The sequence below is a fragment of the Mytilus edulis genome, chromosome 10 (assembly GCF_963676685.1).
Source record: "Mytilus edulis chromosome 10, xbMytEdul2.2, whole genome shotgun sequence".
Classification (NCBI taxonomy): domain Eukaryota; kingdom Metazoa; phylum Mollusca; class Bivalvia; order Mytilida; family Mytilidae; genus Mytilus; species Mytilus edulis.
The window spans coordinates 7,693,242-7,716,436 of NC_092353.1; the positions used below are offsets into that span (position 1 = coordinate 7,693,242).

At 32.8% G+C, this 23,195-nt stretch overlaps 1 protein-coding gene across 2 annotated transcripts; it reads left to right on the plus strand.

Annotated features, from left to right (window-relative positions):
- The first annotated feature begins 2,600 nt into the window (after positions 1-2,600).
- On the plus strand, positions 2,601-21,252 carry LOC139493284 (uncharacterized). Of its 2 annotated transcripts, XM_071281526.1 has the most exons (9): positions 2,605-2,773; positions 4,913-5,391; positions 7,108-7,155; positions 9,112-9,227; positions 10,879-11,139; positions 14,468-14,572; positions 15,177-15,212; positions 18,284-18,430; positions 20,909-21,252. In XM_071281526.1, the coding sequence occupies exons 2-9, from the start codon at positions 4,929-4,931 to the stop codon at positions 21,071-21,073; spliced, it is 1,341 nt and encodes a 446-aa protein (XP_071137627.1). In that variant the 5' UTR covers positions 2,605-2,773; positions 4,913-4,928; the 3' UTR covers positions 21,074-21,252. The 2 variants fall into 2 exon arrangements, with proteins under 2 accessions (XP_071137628.1, XP_071137627.1); XM_071281527.1 differs by lacking the exons at positions 14,468-14,572; positions 15,177-15,212 and having other exon boundaries at positions 2,601-2,773.
- Positions 21,253-23,195: the final 1,943 nt, after the last annotated feature.

The window sequence follows — 23,195 nt, forward strand, 5'->3', positions numbered from 1 at the left end:
CAAGCTGTTTAAGTAGTTCAACTTTTATGTCACTAGCCTGTTAATACTTAGGTTATGATTTTAAGTCTCACACGTGGCAGTGCATTCTACTCAAAACTGAAATGTAGGTAGGATTGTCAGTTTTCCCGACTGAAGGTCAATGATTTTCTCAGTGCATTCTTGTGTCTTCCACTAATATATTATCTAGGAAGCTCATGAGGCCCTGTCCCCTCAGTCATGATAAATTGACTTTAAAATAATTTAGTAGTGTAAATGCTGAGGTCAGTTAATTGCAAAGAACTGATGGTAAGTTAATGATATTTGGTATGCAGTTTTTGTCGAGCCTGCAACTTTTGTTGCAGAAAGCTTGACATAGGGATAGTGATCCGGCGGCGGCGGCGTTAGCTAACTTCTTAAAAGCTTTATATTTTAGAAGGTAGAAGACCTGGATGCTTCATACTTTGTATACAGATGCCTCATGTTACGAACTTTCCATCAGTCACATGTCCAATGTCCTTGACCTCATTTTCATGGTTCAGTGACTACTTGAAAAAAAGTTAAGATTTTTTGAAATGTTATATTCTCTCTTATTATAAGTAATTGGATAACTATATTTTGTATGTGCGTACCTTACAAGGTCCTGATGCCCGTCAGACAGTTTTCAATTGACCTTGACCTCACTTCATGGATCAGTGAACAAGGTTAAGTTTTGGTGGTCAAGTCCATATCTCAGATACTATAAGCAATAGGTCTAGAATATTCGGTGTATGGAAGAACTGTAAGGTGAACATGTCCAACTGGCAGGTGTCATCTGACCTTGACCTCATTTTCATGGTTCAGTGGTTATAGTTAAGTTTGTGTGTTTTGGTCTGTTTTTCTTATACTATATGCAACAGGTCTACTATATTTGGTGTATGGAATGATTGTAAGGTGGACATGTCTAGCTGACAGGTGTCATCTGACCTTGACCTCATTTTCATGGTTCAGTGGTCAAAGTTAAGTTTTTGAGTTTTGGTCTATTTTTCTCATACTTTATGCATTAGTCAACTATATTTGGTGTATGGAAATATTTTATTATCTATATGTCTGTTACGCAGGTTTTATTTGACCTTGACCTCATTTTCACAGTCCATTGCTAAGTGTTAAGTGTTTGTGTTTTGGTCTGTTTTTCTTAATTTATAAGCAATAAGTCAACTATATTTGTTGTATTGAAGAATTGTTAGCTGTATATGTCTGCCTGGCATGGTTCATCTGACCTTGACCTCATTTGCATGGTTCATGATCAATGTTTTTTTTTCTTTGGTTAATGTTGAATTTATGTGACAGTGTTGTAATATAATTAGCTTTATATTTAGGTCTATCAACATAATATCAATGATTAGTAAAGAAGGCGAGACTTTTCTGCGTGTGCACTCTAGTTCTAGCATTGGCATATCTCATCTCTGCATTTTGTGTTTCTGTGTAGCTTTAACCAAGGGTCATGACTTTGAATATTTTCATAATAACATATTAAAGTATTGGTATTTTTACTTCAACATTTGCTATGATAATAACTTACAGCCAAGACATGTGTTTGTGTCAACAGTTTATTCTATTTAGATAGGAGTTTATATTTGATCTTTACAAGTTGTGTCTTATGTGAAAAGAGAAGAAAGATACAATAGGAACATTCAAACTCATAAGTAGAAATTACATAAGCAACACCATGGCTTTAAGAAAAAGACTTGGCAAACAAACGACTGGAAACTCTCAAATATAGACAAATATATATACTAGTACATTTATTCAGTAATGTTGTAAAATGAACCTTACTTATCAGCTGAGGGAATAATAATCTCAGAAAATAAAATATCCTTTCTAATCCCAGATTACTAGTATTTAAGTTCTCTGTGATGTATATACAAAATGCACAGCCAAATCGATAACTGAGGAACACTTCTGAAATGTTAAAACACAGACTCTGTAGTGAATAACTACTGATAGTTCTCCATCAATATCCTTATGTTTGTATAATGATGAAAATTAAAGCATGCAAGATTTTGAAAGGTTAACAAAAACATAATAATTTGGCTTAAATAAGCATCTGTTGTTGTCCGTCCTCCTCATTAAGTCTTTCATCTGTTTTTCAAAGATATTCTCTTAATTATGTAAATTAAACTACTGAACCAATTTCAACCAAAGTTGATGTGAATGATCTGTAGGGTAACTCAGTATAAAATTTGTGAATTTCATCCCTATTTACCAATCAATTTGGCGACTCTGACTTGACATATAACATAGGGATCAAGGCATATTGTTGGCTTCTATCTAAAAAAAAAAAAAAGAAATTTATATTAGAGGACAAGGATTTGTAAAGTAAGATCTATTTGGCGATGCATATTCTGGTTTTTTTTCCGTACCTGAAATTTCAGTGTTAATATACTCTCCCACCCCAAAAAATGTCCACGTTAAATGTATGTATTTGCCTATTAGTATTTGAACTTTTCCAATTCCAATTGTATCAACTATGATACGGTTAGCTTTTTAGAAAAGCTATTATTTGTTTACTATTTTCTTTCAACATTGCCAATATCTTGATATATAGATAATTATTGATTGGTAATAACATATATCTTGTATAGAGTGTTGCCTCAACACAATTGTTTTGTTTTATGTCGTTGCTATTATAAACAATGGTTATATATGTTTCTAGAAAATCTACAACATTCAAAAGAGCTTTCTGAAATGTGATCTGTATAAGATATCTAGGTCAATTGGAAACAGTGGTTCAATGAATCATCATTTTACATGAAGGGCAAGTATTTCTACATTTATTTATATACATACATTTTATTTAAAAAATGGATATGTTTGTTTTGAATTTATCAATTGATTGATCATGTATTGTATTTTATATTTTATAGAATATAAAACTAGAGCATTTACAAGATAAAATACATTAAAGTTAAATAATTTTGTCTGTACAATGTGTACGTACATTGGGAAAACACTGTGATGTATCATACCAGTTAGGCAATTCAGTCAAACTTGGCTGTTTCGTATTTTCATTTTAATACATGTCAGGGCTGTCTTGGGGATGTGGTGGTTTTGATTGGGATGGTTAGGGACTATAACCTCATTTCCCTTTATGACATTTTTATTTAGTAGATATTTCGTATTGTTTACCAACTCTTCTTTAAAATATTGTACCGGTGCCTAGATGTGTAAATTAAATTTTATGAATATATCCGAATAAAAATAACATCTTATGTTAGTATAAAAACATGCTAGAAATCAATGGTATACAAGCTGGTATAATAATATTTAAATAATGTGTTGCACATTAGAGAAATAATTGATGTCATAGTTATATTCAAATTAATATCACAAGGAAGAAAAGCACTTTAATAATTCATGTTGTTTTTATTTTATCAGTAGTAATGTATAATTTTTCGATTTGACATATGTGTGCAGAACAGCATAGTGCATATTTATACCTATACCTTCATAATTTGTTCATCATATCAACCAATGAAGTACGCGCGCTTATGAGAATACAAATTACAATTTCATTATCTCAATAAGACAATTCATATAATATTTCAATTCATTTTCAATGATTCCGTAGAATTAACAGTCAACATAAATACCTTTATTGCAAAACTGCATATATACACTTCAGATCAGTAAAAGTCTGCAATGGGTTATATATGTACACGGCTGTACTAATTGTTACTCGACCAGTCTGAATTGGTGTGAAATTACTTGATATTACTCGGCTGTAGTCTGAACCATACTTAACAATTTTATACGTATCTGGACCAAACTCAACATAGACTGAAACATGCTCGACCAAGTCTAAACCATGATCCGCATATTCTGAACCTTACTCGACCTTGTCTAAACAAATCAGACCTATTTTTTGTATCTATCTTGTATTTCATCAATTTTTCAACTATTTTTACAACAGCTATTTCCTCTGGCTAATTGATTTAAATCCAAAAGAGTTAAAATTAAAGTTTCAAAATAAACATGATAAACATAACATGCATAATGCAATGAGCATTAGAGAATGTTAAAACTTTTCGTTGTTATTAGTTGTTGTAACGATGGTTCGACATGTATATCTGTTTGCTGAAAATAATTCTCAATGTATATTTTCTGTTTGCTAAAGTATGAACTACTCAAAATTATTAGGATTTTCTTAGCGCAGGCAAAAATGACCGTAGCCGTATTTGGCACAACCTTTTGGTGTTGAGGGTCCTTAATACTCTTCAACTTTATACTTCTTTCGCTTTCTTACTATTTTGATATGAGCGTCACTGACGCCTCTTATACAGACGAAACGCGCGTATAACGTATACAATTATACGCCTGGTACCTTTGATACCTATTTACACCACTGGGTCGGTGCCACTACTGGAAGATGTTTCGTCATTGAGAGTATTACCATCCTAGTAGTCGGCACTTCGGTGTTCACATGAAATCAAATATATGGTCATTTGTATAAATTTGTTGTTTGCTCAAGTATGAATTATTCGAAATACTAATAATTGTCTTATCCAAGGCATAGATTACCATAGCCGTATATGGCACAACATTTTGAATTATTGGTCCTCAACTCTCATCAACTTTGTACTTGTTTGGCTTTTTAACTATGTTGATATGATCATAATGAGCGTCACTGTTGAGTCTTATGTAGACTGAACGCGCTTCTAGCGTATCAAATTATAAGCCCGATACCTTTGATAACTATTATGCGTTGTTTAAGTAATGTAAGGTCTCTGCTCGTCACTGAGACATTATCATGGCGGTAAATCCGTTATTTTTGCAATTTAATAAATAAACTTTAATAAAGAGAATTTTTAAAAATATGTATGATCAGATAAATCAATTAAAGTTACTAAAATATACTTTACAGAATTGACAATAAAAAAAACGTTTTCGTTTTTAGCGTAGACAACTATCAGATGGCTACAGTAACTGGTGAAGACGTACAACGATCAGTTGAAAGAAAGCAGCTTCCTGATGGCAAGAAGTTCCACGTGTTTATATCCTACAGTGAAAGTGACAGATTGTGGGTGGGAACAGTAATACAGCACTTACAAAATTACTATAACTTTAAATGTTTCGAACATTCAGCGGATTTTATCCCAGGAATGAAAATAACAGAAAATATAGAATATGCTATGTCCAACTCCGTGAAAACAATGTTTATTTTAACGGAGGAATATAATAAGAGTTACTGGTGTCAATATGAAGTAGAATTCGCTATTTTAAAGTTGTTGGCTGAAATGAAAGAAAATGTCATCATTCCAGTGTTGAAGGAAGAATGTGAGATACCAGGATATCTTAGGCCGTTTACCTACATAAATGGTACTGGAGATATGGACGTCTGGCTTCCTAAACTTGCCTTAGCCATTGAAGCAGAAGGTATTGTGTCTTACAGTTTTACATTAAATACATGACCCTGTTTGTCTTTTTTGCATAATTATAGATTATCGTTGGTCATCTCAACGAGATTGATTTACTCGCTTGAGCCGGTTATATGGTTTTAGTGCTAAGTCATTGATACTGAGTATGTACTCGCTCGTGTATGTAACAATGTTTTAGATTTTAACGAGAGAAATTTATGTATTACTGAAAAATTATTACACCAGGGTTTTCGATATCACAAACTAGTCAAAACATTTACTAAATTTTATCATCGGTATAAAGACATCATTCGTAAATATAGCTCAACATGCAGACTTCTAATACGTTTAGGTATTTCACATCCAAGTTTTTATGGTAATATTCTTTATAAAGCACAAAGGTGTCAGTATTCACCTCAGAAACTTACAAAACCTTTGAATAGACTTATTAAGAAGGGATATAATTACGATACTGTTGTCAAGTCATTAAAGATTGCATATTTTGGCGTTAATATTGAGTCACTGATAAGGTCTTTGCATCGGAACTAAACACATTATTTTTTTTTTAAACAGTTGTTGGCATGACACGGGTTATGTTCTTCTCATATATGTTATGATGGTATGATACTAAACCCCTAACGGGAAGGATTGTGCCTGATGTTCATATGATGAAATCATAATCTTTCAGTCAGTTTAATTGAAGTCTGGAGCTGGCATGTCAGTTAACTGCTAGTAGTCTGTTGTTATTTATGTATTATTGTCATTTTGTTTATTTTCTTTGGTTACATCTTCTGAAATCAGACTCGGATTTCTCTTGAACTGAATTTTAATGTGCGTATTGTTATGCGTTTACTTTACTACATTGGTTAGAGGTATAGGGGGAGGGTTGAGATCTCACAAACATGTTTAACCCCGCCGCATTTTTGCGCCTGTCCCAAGTCAGGAACCTCTGGCCTTTGTTAGTCTTGTATTTTAATTTTAGTTTCTTGTGTACAATTTGGAAATTAGTATGGCGTTCATTATCACTGGACTAGTATATATTTGTTTAGGGGCCAGCTGAAGGACGCCTCCGGGTGCGGGAATTTCTCGCTACATTGAAGACCTGTTGGTGACCCTCTGCTGTTGTTTTTTATTTGGTCGGGTTGTTGTCTCTTTGACACATTCCCCATTTCCATTCTCAATTTTACTTACTGTTTGTTTTTGGTTTTTTTTTCCAATATTAAATGTACTATTCTAGAAGATATGATCGGAACTGATTCTGACTAAACTTGAAAAAAATGTGTAATCTGAGCTGGCTCTACTTCTCGCCGTATCAATTTTTAAAATCTTTTTTTTTACATTCAGGCTATTTGTATTACCATGATGTTTCAGATTTACTTTAAAATATGTTTCTACTGTGCAATTTAACAGTCAGGGGTATTTCTAAGGACAATATGTGCAGAAACACTCAATGATTTTTACCTACTAGTCTTTTCGATAGTATTTTAGGGTACCCAAAAACTGGTACCCAAAAACTGGTCATATTCAATATACCCTACACATAAAATGAAACGGTGAATTTCCGTAAGACTTTGGCAGATGATGCATGGACCCCTACCTTTTCAATAATGTAATTGTAAGAAAAATTAAACGAGAGGAAAATTTTGGTGTTACCACAAGGCCTACCCCCGTAAAACAAAATATGCTCATGTACTAAATAGTTGTAAAAATAGTTTTCTGTTTTTCTTCTTTGCAGGGCAACAATATAACCATGAACTGGCATTAAATCGGGTGAGAGATGCAGGTAAGCTAGTAAATTACAAGTTAGTCGATAAAAGAGAGGCGAAGGATACCAAAGGGTCATTCAAAACTCACAAGTCAAAAGAGACTGACAACGCCATGACTTAACAGATAAGCACAAACAAACAACAGTATACAAAGCACAACATAACATAGGAAACAAGACTCTGAGCAACACTAAACCTACCAAAAACTGGGGGTGATCTCAGTCTCCATGTTGCACCCGTCGAGTGGCTCATTTTAGTACACACCCGGTGACAATGTCAAATAGCCTGGTCACACACGGCGAAAATGGGACGAGATTGTATTTAAGACAATTGGAACATATCCATTTTCGTCTGTAAAGTGGATATTTCAAAACTTTCAACCAATCGTGATGGCGTGCGGTACATATACGAAGGGAAGATTTCAACTTCACCACAATGAACTCTTGGTTGAATAGCTTCTTTATTAACAGCAACATTCTATTAAGTAATTCATTATAGGACATACAAGCCCTGGAATATCGTATCAATTACGAGATTTATACTCCGTATGCAGGTGCTGATGGAATTTTTCTACATAGAAATAGGAAGCTGGCTATTGGGAATCTGAAATCATCTCTTTTGTCGTAAAGTTATGTTTCAACCGACCATCATTGTCAATGTCTAGATGAATAAAGAAAGACAACAGTAGTATACCGGTGTTCAAAAGTCAAGTAAACAAATCTTGTGGGATAACTATTAAATAATATTCAAATTTAAACCATTGTCGTGACGTCAGCTTATTCATTTACCGTGGATTCTTTTTCCAGAATCAACGCTTTCTAGATCGGTCGCTAAATGGAATCATCAAAGTATATCTATTTGAAAGAAATCAACACATCAGTTTGTAATTAATAGTTATCCAACAAGGACGCGGTGTGTCAGTGTAAGATCACCCGATGGCCGGAGGCCAGAGGGTGATCTAACACTGACACACCAAGTCCGATAGGGATAACTATTTTACATCCCAGCTGTTTTAGATTAGACGAAAAATCATTTACAATTCATAAAATCTATTTTAGAACGCCACACAACCATTATAATATACAGTATATATTACTATATGATGTATACCCCTTATGACCCCGAACACGATGAGTAGTTATCAAACCATGTCAACTCGCCCCACTTGCCAATCGGTCCACACTATATCGCCACTTTATAAAAAAATCGCCCCCTCTTGTTTACCAACTCGCCCAACTTTTGAAAAAGTGTAAAATCAAATTGAACAATCAGTCTGACAACTCACTTATTAGCGAAAAAGGTTTAAACCCCACTGAATAAAGGTCACCCAACTCGCCCAACTTATAAAAAGATCTTGCTTCCTTTAAGTATGTTAAATTACTATTAGTTCGTATCCAGTCGTCATGGTGTAGTGGTATGTGTGAATGTGCGAATGCTGCCTTGTAGCGTCATAAGCCTACTTTTTTTTTCGAAATCTACAAGGGTGTCTTCAACGTGCAAGAGATATGGCTCTCTTTTAACACGGGTCAGCCATTTATCATCCCTTCCGACGGACTATCATCGTTTCCTCAAGACGATACTCGCAAATGGTGTTGAGGGAGAGCCGAAAATTGAGTTCCTAAAATTTTCATCCCGATCCGGCTGTTAATAAGAATTATGAATAGGGAACTATCACAGGTGCAGTCATTATCTTTCGACTTCAAGTTGTCAATACCTTAATTCTGAAAAAACACGATTGAAAGTTTTAGTTGAAATTGTATTAGTATGTCTATAAGTAAGTCAAAGATTGGTGCATTTGGTTAAATGAAGTTGAAGAAATTGTCTATGACTTATTTTCAGCTATTTTAATCAGATCATATAATATCAAATATTAACTTGATAACTAGGTAGCAATCACATACTATGCAATGAACATATATTTAATGAAAATGATTTAATCCTGTTTGTAACGATAAATATTTCTTTACTTACAGTGAACCGAAATAGGAACCTAGATCTTCTTCATGAGGAGAAAAGTCATTTCAGCTGTAGAGGACCGGTTTTTAAGTGGAAGTATGTGCCAGAATCACTTAGTATACCACCAATGCAGGTTAATATTTGTGAAACAAAACTACAGATGCAGAGGGTCAATGAAAACATATGTGTCATTAACTATCTGTACTTATATTATCATCAGCTGAATGGTACGAATTTTGTGAATAATGTCTTTTATGGCTATTGTGTTGGTTTAGTCGGGTTTGTTGTCTCCTTATCCTCCCTATTTAGATTATGTATCATCAACTTATCAAATCCGGATAGTGCAAAACAAACAAAACGTAATGCAAGTTGTAAATTGCTTACTTTATGATTATATTTAGAACAGAAGTGTGTTCGAAGCTAATAATATAGGTTATTGGTGATTTTCGTACTCTTCTACATTACATCTGCATGCCCCCGCTGCTAGGCGAAGGGGACATAACGATTTCCCTTGGCCGTCCGTCCTTACGTCCGTTCAAAGGTATTTTTACATCTTATAAAAAGCTTTAGTAGGGGCATTCGTTTCCTTAGACATAATCGTCTCTTTTATTATAAGCTGAATACTCTTACCTCACAGATTTGCCTAAGTCAATTCGACAAAAAATTGATAAAGCTCCGTAAGAAAGTCATTTCGTTTGAAACATAAAAGAACAATAAAAATGAGGAAAATTAGATACTTTATTCAAACGTAATTTTTTTCTCAAAAAGTTGAATCAATCTATAGATCATTTCCGGATGAAAATAAAAATGTCAAAGAGGGCAAATGATTTCAGAATACAAAGTCAGATATATGACAACATTTCTAGACGAATCTGAGACTTTTAAAGATTACTTGAAATCGTGTTGATGATCATTTTCATTACATCATCAGTTCGGAAGGTACTCCGAGACATAATTTATTATTTAAACGGGTAAAAGTTATAATAATGTGTCTGATCGCACAAATTATGCAAATTGATATGGTTATTCGCCGTTCGTTGCACATATATATATGTATGACGTTTCAAACATGACTCAACTTATTTTCATATGTTATAAACTATGTTTATATCTATAAGAGGAAGGCATCTTTCGATTAGAAAAAAAATAGTCATTTTTTTTATATCCCAAACTTCGGATAACAATTCTGTTATGGTAAGATTTCTCCACAAGTTCATACATCAGTAAACGAAATGTTCCAAATTGGTCCTCAGTGTCAGGTCCTAAAAAATGGAATAAATGAAAAAAAAGGGGGAATTCGTTCTAAATATTAAAGACAAAGTGGTAGTAAATGATGTTAAATTGCTTAAAAAAAGATATAAAGGTATGAAATACCTTTTCAAAATGTTTCCTTGTGTAAAATGATGTGTAGTTTTCACATCAATAATAATAAAAGAAATAATACATGAATATCCACAAATGATAGTGTTTCTCATCTAATTTAAAAAAAAAAGGCAACATTATATACCGCTGTTCGAAATTCATAAGTCGAGAGAGAAAAAACAAATCCGGGTTAACGAGGGAAACGTATCAGATATAAGAGAACTGCGACACAACAGAAACACAACACCAAAATGTAACACACACAGAGACAAACTATAATGTAACAATGGCCATTTTCCTGACTTGGTACAGGGCATTTTAAGAAAAAATGGTGGGTTGAACCTGGTTTTGTGGCATGCCAAACCTTCATCTTTAATGACATTGTTAATTAATGATAATGTTAAATTTGCATCTTACCACAGGTTAGCTCTGAGCTGTATAACGATATCATCAAGACAATTTCCTCAAAACATCTGGTGCTTGGACGGCATTGCAGAAATCTCTGGTGGCCTGTTATATGCTGCGTATTAACCATTGCCCTCCCTTCATTAGCTATTGGAATTGGAATGTGTTTTGGAGACATCGGTGATAAAGATCTGCAGATAGTGATAATTTCTATTTTGTTTGGAATCCCTGCTGTAGCATTGCTGTGGTTGGCTGGGTGTGGCTATTCGGAATATTGGGTAATATGTTGTAAAACTGATTCTCCGACATCATTATGAACATTAGCATTCGGCTGCGAGCAGTAGCATTCATGTCATCACGATAAGTATAGCTACACTTGAAAATTGAAACAAAATTAAATGATGCATGGATATTCTGAATAGCTAATGCCTTTTGTAAAGAATCAATATTAAGGGTTTAGACACGAAAATTCCCCCAACATTTGACATTAAGTTCAAAATTCAAGGAAACATCATGCGTGTAAAATGATGACACATGTTTACACAGGACAACCAAAAAAACTACGATTTGACCAACAGGTATACCTACAGGTCAAGGTCATTGTCATTTAAATGGTATGATCATTCGCGACATACATGCAGTCTAATTAGTGTTTTTCACTTTCATACGAAAGTCTGTGACGAAATGTAAACAAGTTATTGCTCGGTCAAAGTTAAAGAATACGATCAGAAAACGAAAAGATATATTTCCCAATTATACCGACACTCTTTTGCCGGAGTGAATATTATCATAAAACATATGAAAAAAGAAAAACTTTGTATAACATGAAACTCATACGATTGATACAAAGCACACAAAAAGAACAACAAAACCACAAACGAAACAAAGTACTAACAGTGAATGAAGCTAGTTGGAAGCTTTTGACAACTAACAAAAAAGTCATGTATTATTGAAATAGCAATAAGTACCGATCCAAAATCAAATGGACTTAGCGTCAAAATGTTCAAATTTAGGTAACGACAGGTTTTTAGCAATTTAAATAGTTGGGTTTAATCTGCTGATACAAACAAAAATAAATATTTGTACCGATTAAACAATATTCAAAGATATAATTACAGTGTTGAATTGGTAACCTTTTATAAAAATGTGCGAATCGATAATCATAAAAATAAGAAGATATGGTATGATTGCCAATGAGACAACTCTCGATATCAACCAGACAAAATAAAATAGAATTTTAAATCACCGTGAGACCTTTTAAATTTCTTACATGCGCAAAACCCATTCCGCATATTCAGCTTTAAAAGTCCCCGAAATGAAAAATGTACACCAGTTCAGAGGAAAACACTAACGAACTGATTTATGTACAAAATAATGAATACAAATACATATGATATACAGTATATGTCTATCAGGATAGCATCTAAATTCACGGTTGCGATAAACATAACCGTAAAAATAAGAATGTGCTATCCCGTTAGTAATATATTTCTACAGGTGCAGTAAAACTTCCAAACCAAATATTTGTATCTTAAAAAAAAAATAATGGTTTTAAAGTAATGTGTGGTGTCAAAATCATTGACTTACATTTTACCAGTTATACATAGATTACGTTCATTGAAATCCAAAACGTCTCTACAAACCCGGGCAGATAGAATATATAAATATAGTGATAAAAAAAATGAATCCCAGCAAATTGATGAATTTGCCAGCTTAGAAGTCATTATATAAATATACATACTTTTAACAACTACTAGATTTGAACAGTCAAGATTAAATAATTGTCCCGTTTTCTGGTATTTCATTGTTTATAAAAACATAGATCAAAGAAAGCTAATGTACTCGGTTATAATAATGCACGTGTCAAATTTAGTCCAGTTCTGCTATATAAAGTTGTGCAAATTAGTTGGTTCATAAGACTGTGAATCGGAATTGTAGTAAGCAGACTGAATTGTCGTTTAAGGTCAGTAACTAATTCTCTGTTGTTTGGTTGTTTGCTATATAAATTTAGGAGAAGCGAGTTAAATGATTTTAAAATGTGTGTTTTAGTAGAGTAATTTGTTGTTTATTAATCATATAATATTCATAAATTTATAAGACCAAGTTCCCGCACAATGTTAACACTGTATTAGATGTTCATTTGAGAAGAAAAACCAAAACAAAATCAAAATCGTAAACCAGTGTGAATTAATTTGTTTTACATCCTACATTCCTACATTGAACTTTTGATGTAGGTCTTAAGCAAGAGCCAAACAAAACATCACCTTTCATTAAGGAAATGCAACATAAGGGGCCGAAAATATAATCCTTTTTAATTTTGTCGTACATGTTTCTGTTTTCCATGTAAAACTGAAATATCTATATATAGTTGTTCGGCCATAAATTGTGATACATTATATAGATGTTGCGAAGAAGGGATTTTACAGCTTAATAATCTCTTCACACTACATGTAAGAATATCTAGCTTATTTTCTATTTAAAATTACAAAACAGGGCTTTACATGAGTTACAGAAGTTTAATTTCATTCAGATCTTTTTAGGAATATGACAGCTGTTTTCCATTCGTTTGATGTGTTTGAGCTTTTGATTTTGCCATTTGATTAGGGCCTTTTCGTTCTGAATTTTCCTCGGAGCTAAGTATTTTTTGTGATTTTAATTTATACCGCGGTTCAAATGTCATAAATCGATTAGGAGAAAATAAATCCGGATTACAAACTAAAACCGACAGAAACACGTCAACTATGCGAGGAAAACCACAGAAACTTTGAAGTGCAACAAAAACAAATGACAATGCAACATACATACATAGAAACGAACTATAAGTTAACAACTGCCTTATTCTTGCCTTGTTACAGGACATTTTATGAAACAGAGATGTGGCTAGCCAAACCTCGCACTTTATTGCAATGTTAAGCATACCGCTAAAATGACAACATTACATGACAGAAATACAGTACAAATAAATGCAAGAACACTCAACACAAAGAAAAACATAAATACATAATGTTATAGTATATTTTGACATGTTAACCACAGAATATCAACGAATATCTTAAATTAATTTAGGACATTACACAAAAACAGCATAATAGAATTACGAACCAGTTGTTATTGTATTGTTATATGTTAAATAGCATTTACTATCTTAATATATTCTTCACTTGTATTTTTGTCCATCTGATGAGTTAAGCCTTTTTCAACTGATTTTTATAGTTCGTTCTTATGTTGTACTGTTATATCACTGTCCCAGGTTAGGGAGAGGATTGGGATCCCGCTAACGTGTTTAACCCCGCCACATTATTTATGTATTTGCCTGTCCAAAGTCAGGAGCCTGTAATTTAGTGGTTATCGTTTGTTTATGTGTTACATATTTGTTTTTCTTTCATTTTTTTACATATATAAGGCCGTTAGTTTTCTCGTTTGAATTGTTTTACATTGTCTTATCGGGGCCTGTTATAGCTGACTATGCGGTATGGGCTTTGCTCATTGTTGAAGACCATACGGTGACCTATAGTTGTTAATATCTGTGTCATTTTGGTCTTCTGTGGATAGTTGTCTCATTGGCAATCATACCACATCTTCTTTTTTATATTCTTTTTAACACAGGGGCGACTGGAGATGAAACACACTTTACTGGAGGTTAACAGAAGATTTTTACCAAATAAGGTCATGGTTACTTATAAAAGACAAAGATTGACTGCTAATTTTACTGTATCCTTTGCAAATCAATTATTTTAAATCTATAATTGACAAAGAGATGTACGGATAAGAACCTAACATTTAACAAAGAAGCAAGATATTATGAAATAAGTTATATTTAGGCCGAAATCTTACATTTTATCTAAACTGAAAAAATACATTGATATTACATGTATCATTACAGCTAACGAAGATCAATAATATTTTAAACAAAAATAAAATGCGAAGAGAAAGAAAAATAAAAAGACAAAAACAAATAATAAACAACCTAACATCATGTCTGAAAAGAATAAAAAAAAAACAACCTCGGTTTCCAGAAACAGAAACGTGGAAGACATCTCTCAACAGCACCAGATCATTTGATTTTGTAGCTTGTATAAGAAAACTCAGATTGGGAATGTTCAAGTTCTTGGAAAAAATCTAAAAATCTTGTGAAAAGAAATACACCACCCACTCCCTCGATACACACAATAGTTTATTAAAAAAGATATAATTTCTAAATTTTTCTGTATTGACCTTGTTATTGGTCCGAGGCAACCTTGCTATTAAACTAGGTAGTCATTTAGCTTAATGCAAAATACACATAGGTTATAATATTTCCTTAACACAATATCAGATTTATTTCCTATTTTTTGACATGACATCATGTGTAGTAAGTATTTATGATATCTATGCACAAATGTTTTGATTCATACATATGCATGTATATAAGATATTTATGATATATACATTAACTTTTTCTAGAAAAATTAATTGGTTGCACCAGTAATCCATAGTTTGAAAGACACTTTAGCTTATTGAAGTTACATCTTGCACATCTTATCTTGAAACAGATGAATTTAATTATACCTACTGGTTAATGCATTAATACTATAACTTCTTTCAAGAAAAGAAAAATATTTTAGAACCAATGTATTTTGTTTTGGCTTTCATTGTAAGCTTAATGTTCAGAAAACCTTGTGTTTCTTAGTAAACGTGTATGACAGATCAATATTTGGTTTGTGGTTGGTAATGAAAGGAAATAGTCTGATCAACTATTACCATATGGTTTAGGAATGCTAAACTAAATAAATATTTTGGAATGTGTCAGTTTTTGTAGATGATCAACAGTACTTTCGGTTACCCTAACTCGTAAACAACTGTTAAGCTGTTAAGGTGTTGCGGGCGTGTTGATAGACAGATATGTTCTAAAAAAAAACAAGTTTACCGATACAAAACCAGTCGTGGACAGTGACTACATGATTCTAAGTTTGAACAAAACTATAATTGCAATATAATTCGGAGGTTTCGTTTTTAAGCCGAGTTCCATTCAACATTGTTACTCCATAATTGCTCATTTAAATGTAGCAGAAAAAACAGGAGTGTCTGAAACTTCCAGCAATTTCAATACCAGTGTGTAGTGGAATTTGTGGTACGTAATCAAAAGTTTTTTTTTTTGTGAACTGTAATTAGTGATTTCATCTTATCGACTTATTTTTTTTAAATCTTCAAATTGTTTGCATTTCTTTTTTTTAGAAAACAGATGTTTTTCATAGAATTAAAAATACATGTTCTGCGTATGTGAGCTGTAACGTCCTGTAAAATTTTAGATTTGGGGTCTCAAATTATTTTCTTACTTCCTCTGTTGAACATAGTTTAATGTCGTGCCCTTCAGGAATAACATGACTTACCAACAAAGTTTAAAAGTATCACGACGGGTGTCTATTATAGAACAGGAAAATATGACTGTAGAACACATGAGTACACACATGGCTTGTTTGTATATTTCTTTTGCCTAATCGTGTGTGTATAGGGTTTTGTGAGACTGATGTTGGATTCTTTATCTTTTTTTTTATTTTGGTCATTACATAATTGTCTGTCTTCTTCGCCTTGTGGGTTTTGATTGCATCATTAACGTATTTTTTTCTTTTTGTCTATTGAAGACATAGATTAACATTGAACCCTATAAATACAAGTGAATAGCAAGCACTGTCAACAGATGCTTCCCGAATTGTACAGTTATCAAGAGATTTTTTTTATTTCAAGTGTTCGAAATATTTACAAGTAAACTTTGAAGAACAAATAAAACATGTATTATTGCGTTTTTTTACCTGACGTGTATAAAACAATATAACTATGCAAGGACTAAATGTTCCATGTTCTATACAAAGTCAGGTATTTGGAAACCAAAATGGTTACCAATACTTTCACATATAGTCCCAATATACATGAAGACTCCTTTCGAGCTACGCTAAAATATATTTGACAAATGTTTCCCTGACCCTGTCTAACTCGCTAGGAGATCTAAGGATACATGGCTAATAATGTTGCTAAAAATATAATTTACAATTAAAAGGAGTTCATCCACCATAGAAATTAGGCGACGGTTCCTTGAAAAAGAAAAAGAAAAGTTACATTACATTACACATGTTTCGATACATTTCATTTAACATTTAAAAATGGACAAGGGTTTCTTAACCCTAGCTTATCTAGAGGGTCCAAATAATAAAATAAATAAAACGTATTACCATATACTTAGACTAAATGACATATGATTTTTACTGTATGATAATAGCATTAAATTAACGTATCTTTCATATTTTTCGAATTGTTGCTGATATGAAAAGTTTATCACATGCTTCGATTGTTATCACATGCCTTTCCGTAACGTTATCGCATGGCATTCCGGTGATACTCGGCATATTCTGGAAAATACACCGCAATGCTACGTTTCCAGTTGAAAACATTACAAACTAGTGTACAAAACAATTATTTGGATACTGAAAAGTGAATTGTGTAATATAATAATAAAAAACAAATATAAAAAAACAAACAAATTATTAAATAAATGCATTTTTCAAAAGTTCCGAACATAAATAAAAATTCAAAGCTAATTGAAAAAGATGCCTGTTCCAAACAGTGTTCATAATGTATATTGTTGATGTTTTGTCAATTCGTTCATATTAGATTTTTTTTCGTCTCTGTTGAGGCATATGGTAAAAAGATTTCATATCGAATGTTATAAATTTTGAGTCTGACGTCCGTGAACTTTTCACTCTCTGAATTTCATTTGGGAACCACGTAAAGTGATCAATATATGAATCTGTTATTTTTTCCATTGTTGATATGAAGCATATGATAAAAAGATCATAACATGTCATTGTCATATCGGACGTATTATCAGCCCTCGGTCAATATCAGCCCTTGAGCCATGCGGCTCTTGTGCTGATACATTTATCATTAGCATATAATACAAAAACCGCCGAAACATTAAATTAATGTCGGATTGATGTAAAGCAATTGCAAGTCTAGTAATACTAGCATCATGTGATCAATATTTTGTAATATAATTACAATAAAATACTTATAGTATGTATACGGAGTCTTCCGAATAAGATTGTTTACTATCAGAATTCGGATTGATGTTGAAATACGTGGATGTTAGGTGTCACTTTTATACAAAGTCGAGACAGTTTATTAATTATTGTTTTTCAGAAGTACAAAACTGCTGCTGCACATTGTGAAAATAACCGATATTAATAGATAACAAGGGAGTAACTGAAGTGTCGAACTTACGCATGTTACTTCTGTGATAGTGTTAAAAAATTGATTGTACTATTGAACCTGATTTAAAAAAAAAAGTATTGTTTGGTCTTAGAGGACTTGTTAATGCATAATAGCTGTTTGGTTCGAAATTTAATCATTACTGAACATACCTATACCACATATCATTTTATGCTGTAGAATCATATGGCTTCAGAACTACATAACAACAGAATCCGAGATAATCAAAGACGTGAAATGGAAGTTGTTAATATGAACGACGAGGATGATGATGATGAAGCACTATTAGATAATACAAATGAGAATTCAGTTACATGTGATGAACAGGTAGAGGCAATTAAGTATATGGACATACATATATATATTATTATGTTATACTTTATACTTATAGAATAGCTTGTTTGCAATTTATTCCTATGTCACCATACATCACGAACTGTGTAATAAACCAAGATAAAGCTGACAAGAACAGACGTCACTCGACTCACGAAAGCTATATGTATAGCATAGTTTCCCGAGCTTTACGAATTTTAATTTTTTGAACTACAATTATGTTTCTGCAAATTATAAATTTTGATATAAAATACATTCAGTTCACCGTTTTGTTAGATGTTTCTTATAAAATTCATGTAATGATACTTATAACACAATATATATCGTCTCGAACATAGTCTAGCAATGTTCGATCTACAAATGTTTTGTTCTTTCCTAAGAGAAATCACAACCCTTGCATCTGATGCATCGTGGCAGTACCGATTGAACTGTGTCAAGCGCCCTAGCCCACTCGACCAACTAGGCTTTATACAAATGTGGCTTTCGTTAGACGATAAATGCTTTTCTTCGTTACATGATGTATAGTGGCAAGTTGATGGCATACCTTTCAGCTGTTTTTTGTCTATCGTAAAGGATGACAATATATATGTACACAAATGTGTATTTGTTTTATATACGTGAGGTAGTATAATTATTTGAAAATATTTACGACCTTACACGTTTTGAATGACCCGTCTTAGATAGCAGAGGGGTACTATATGTTCTGCCTAGTGATATGTGCATTCGTCTGTTATTCCATATCAGTTTATTGTTTTGGTCAGAATATTTTTTAGTGTAGTAGTTGAAAGAAATTTAATACACTATTGAAAAAAAGAAGATGTGATATGCAAAATGACCTAAGAGATATAATGACGTAGAGGTTTACAACGAGGTTAATAATGATCAAAATCTATACATATTCATTCAGATACATCCTTTCTAAATTCTAAAATCAAGGTTATAAACTTAGTTCCACAGTTCACTAAACATATGACACTGGGATAATCTGATGATTTTTTTTTGTTCCTTTGCTAACTTTTGCTTCTTGTTGTATAATGTTTTCAGGAATTGTCAACTTCGTTTATTACGCAACAAATATGAAAGCTTAGAAAAGCAAAGAAATTTAACGTCATAATTGAATTTTGGCCAGTAAAGAACTGATAACAAGTACACAATACTTCTATTATGTTAAATGAACTTACGACAGAATTTTATACGACTGCAAACAATTTTTGCGGTCATTTATATTGGTATGATTGACATTGGCGTCGTCGTCGGCGTCGTCCGAAGACACATTGGGTTTCGCACAATAACTTTAGTTTAAGTAAATGGATCTCTATGAAATTTTACCGTAAGGTTCAATATCACAAAAGGAAGGTTGGGATTGATTTTTGGGGTTATAGTACCAAACAGTAAAATCACACAAATACTGAAATTAGAGGAAAATCAATTCGGAAAGTCCATAATCACATGGCAAAATCAAATAACAAAACACATCAAAAACGAATGGACAAGAACTCTCATATTCCTGAATTGGTACAGGCATTTTCAAATGTAGAAAATGAAGGATTAAACCTGGTTTTATAGCGCAGTGAAGGAAAAAGGGGCCAAAAATAAGCATTTTGTGGTAACTTCCAGACAATAACTTGTGTGTTAGTGTTTGGATCTCCCTTACATTTTCCTACAAGGTTCCATATCACAAAGGGAAAACTGGGTTTGAGTTTTGGGGTAATTGCCTCAAAATTTTAGGAATTTAGGGCCAAAAAAGGGTAAAAAATCAAGCATTTTTCTAGTTTCATGACAATAACTTGTATGAATCTTTCTGAAATTGTACTACAAGGTTCCATATCACAAAGGGAAATATGGCATTGATTTTGGAGTATTTGCCCAAAAGGTTTAGGAATAAGGGGCCAAAATAAGCATTTTCTAGTTTTCAGCAAATAACATGTGTTCAAGTGTATGGATCTTCCTGAAGTTGTACTGCAAGGTACCATACCACAAAATAAAGGCTGGGATTGAAGTTGGGGTGATGAATCATAAGGGGGTTCAAAAAATTTGGGCGGTTTTTTTTTTTTAATATTTTTTTTCTTTTTGGATATTGGATCATAATAGGTAAATTAAGATTTTTAAGTATTTAGACCGCATTCATTCTGTCAGAAACCTATATTGTGTCAAATTGTAATCACAATCAAAATTCAGAGCTGTATCAAGCTTGCATGTTGTGTCCATACTTGCCCCAACTGTTCAGGGTTCGACCTCTGCGGTCGTATGAAGCTGCGCTCAGCGGAGTATTTTATTTTTATTTTATACATGTGACTGAATATTTTTTTGACATTTATTTGACTGCGTGTGTGTTGGACATTTATACTACTGTATAGCTATTTTACATATGTTCGACTACATGTTCCTATTGATTTTACATTCATTCTATTTATTTGCATATTTGTTTGACATATACATGTTTTACAAATTATCTTGTTGTTGTTGTTGCAGGAGACGGTAACTAGTTACCTACTGGACTTATCTAGTGCTTACCTCATGGATTATATGAATGAAAAACTAGAACATGCTGTGGATAATAAAAGGCATGCAACAAAAGCAAAATGTATTTGTCAGTTTGCTGAGTCACTTAATTTAGCAAAAATGCAGATCGTGTAGGGTCGATGAACTATTAACATATATATACTCTTTCGTTTGTAAAATGTTTGTAATGTAAATGATTTTAATGTTATTTAACTTACATCTGTCTTAGGAATTATGACTTAAACAGCAAGTCATAAACACTATGACATTGTTTTAAATGTGTTAATATTTGTTAAACGAATCATCAAGAGTCATTGATTTGATTCAACACATAACTCAGTTGACTACGGAATGTCTTCACTCGGGATATATTACTGTTCAAATTTGAAGATTAGAGGTTTCTTGAGTGGTGGAACTTTTTATGCCCACTTACGATCCATCTTCGATAGTAGAGGGGCATTATGTTTTCTGGTCTGTGCGTCCGTCTATCCGTTAGTCCACTGAACATAGACAATGATAGTGCGAAGTTCAATCAACTTAAAACTTCGTACACAATTTTCCTATAATATGATCTTTCTAATTTAAGTGCCAAATTAAAGTTGTGATCCAATTTCACGGTCCACTGAACATGGAAAATGAAAGTGCGAGTGGGGCATTCCTGTACTATGGACATATTCTTGTTTACTTATATTTTAAAGGGAAATGCTGATTGCAATGTAACGAATGGATATGGCGTGCAATTACACAAAAGAAGTGTCTTAAACGTGTTTTTTATCACAATTAATTCAACTGTTGAATTAAATATACAGGGACGAAATAGAAAAATATAGAAAACTGTGTTATTCGTAATATCATTATAATCAAAAGTAAACTTTCGTCCTGTAAAAACTGAAATATAAAACTAAAGACAGAACAACACGAATACAATCATAATCAAGAGTAAACTCATGGAATTGTGCAAATGATGATACAAGCATGAAAATTACCACAAAGCATCATTATTATGTACTTTTTAAGAAACAACTGCTGGCCACTAAAAAAAATCATTTTTTCAAGATGGCCACGGCCTTTTTCTAAAATGGTTGTTTTTACAGTTTGAAAATACTGATTTTTTACTGAAAAACTTTTCTTTTACCTTCTTTTAGTGAAAAACAGCTATCAAGTTTGGTAGTTACCTTCCTTACATGTGTAAACATTTACTAAAAATGAATATTTGTAATATCCAGGGTTTGCACATGCGCGAAAATGTATCAAAATTCCTTTAAAAAAACATTTGAACTATTTACTATAAAATTAGGGTTTTGGGATTTTCAATGATCTTATGATTTGGTTTGATAACATGTTTCAAGGTTATGATATACATGATTTAAACAATTTTGCGCATGCGCAAACTATATATTGACATAAAGAGCAATTTTTATGCACTATATATATAGCTACCAGGACACACTGGTATAAATCGTAGTTCATCTCATTACTCTAAAAATCGAGGCTCTTATAGAGCTGTTCAAGTAAGTGTAACATCTATGATGCCACTGTTTAAAACAAAGCCCATTCAGTTGCAATGATCAGATATTCGATGGATAAGGCGTAAAATGTGGTTAATACGGAGAAACATCAATAGTAACGGCAGATCAGCCACTTTTGGTAATGACTATTCAGTGGGAATGGCCTGATTTGTACGGCGAAGATAAGTTTATTGTCATGTGAGGTGGATTGCACATTGAAATGACTTGTTATAAAATTCTGGGTGATATATTACGTAATAGTGGATGGACACTAAAACCAATATTGCAACACCTAGAACGGCAGATTCTTTGTATGTATGTATGTACAAATGTACCTAGGACTAGACACGCGCATCAGTTTTGCTTAAATTGTATATATCGGCTTAAGAAAGCTAAACACAGAAATTATAAACATATCATGACTCTGTGAATTTCGATGATTTGATAGACTGGTGTACGGAAATATAGTCATCTAGACCACAGTTTAATGCCTGGCGTTCAATTATAAAATAAGAACTTCCTGATAATTTGGTAGTATGCTCATTTCATGCGTCAGATTTTGTACAAACAGTCAATATAAAGCATGTTGCCGTATCTATCTAGGTCTTGATCGTGTTAATTATTCTCGATCGTTACCGACCTTCTCCGAGATATGGCTTCGATCTCTTCTCTAACATCACCCACAGGTGGCAATTGATTTTGAAAATGATAATTTTACTGTACGTAAGACTTGCAAATATTTTTCTTAT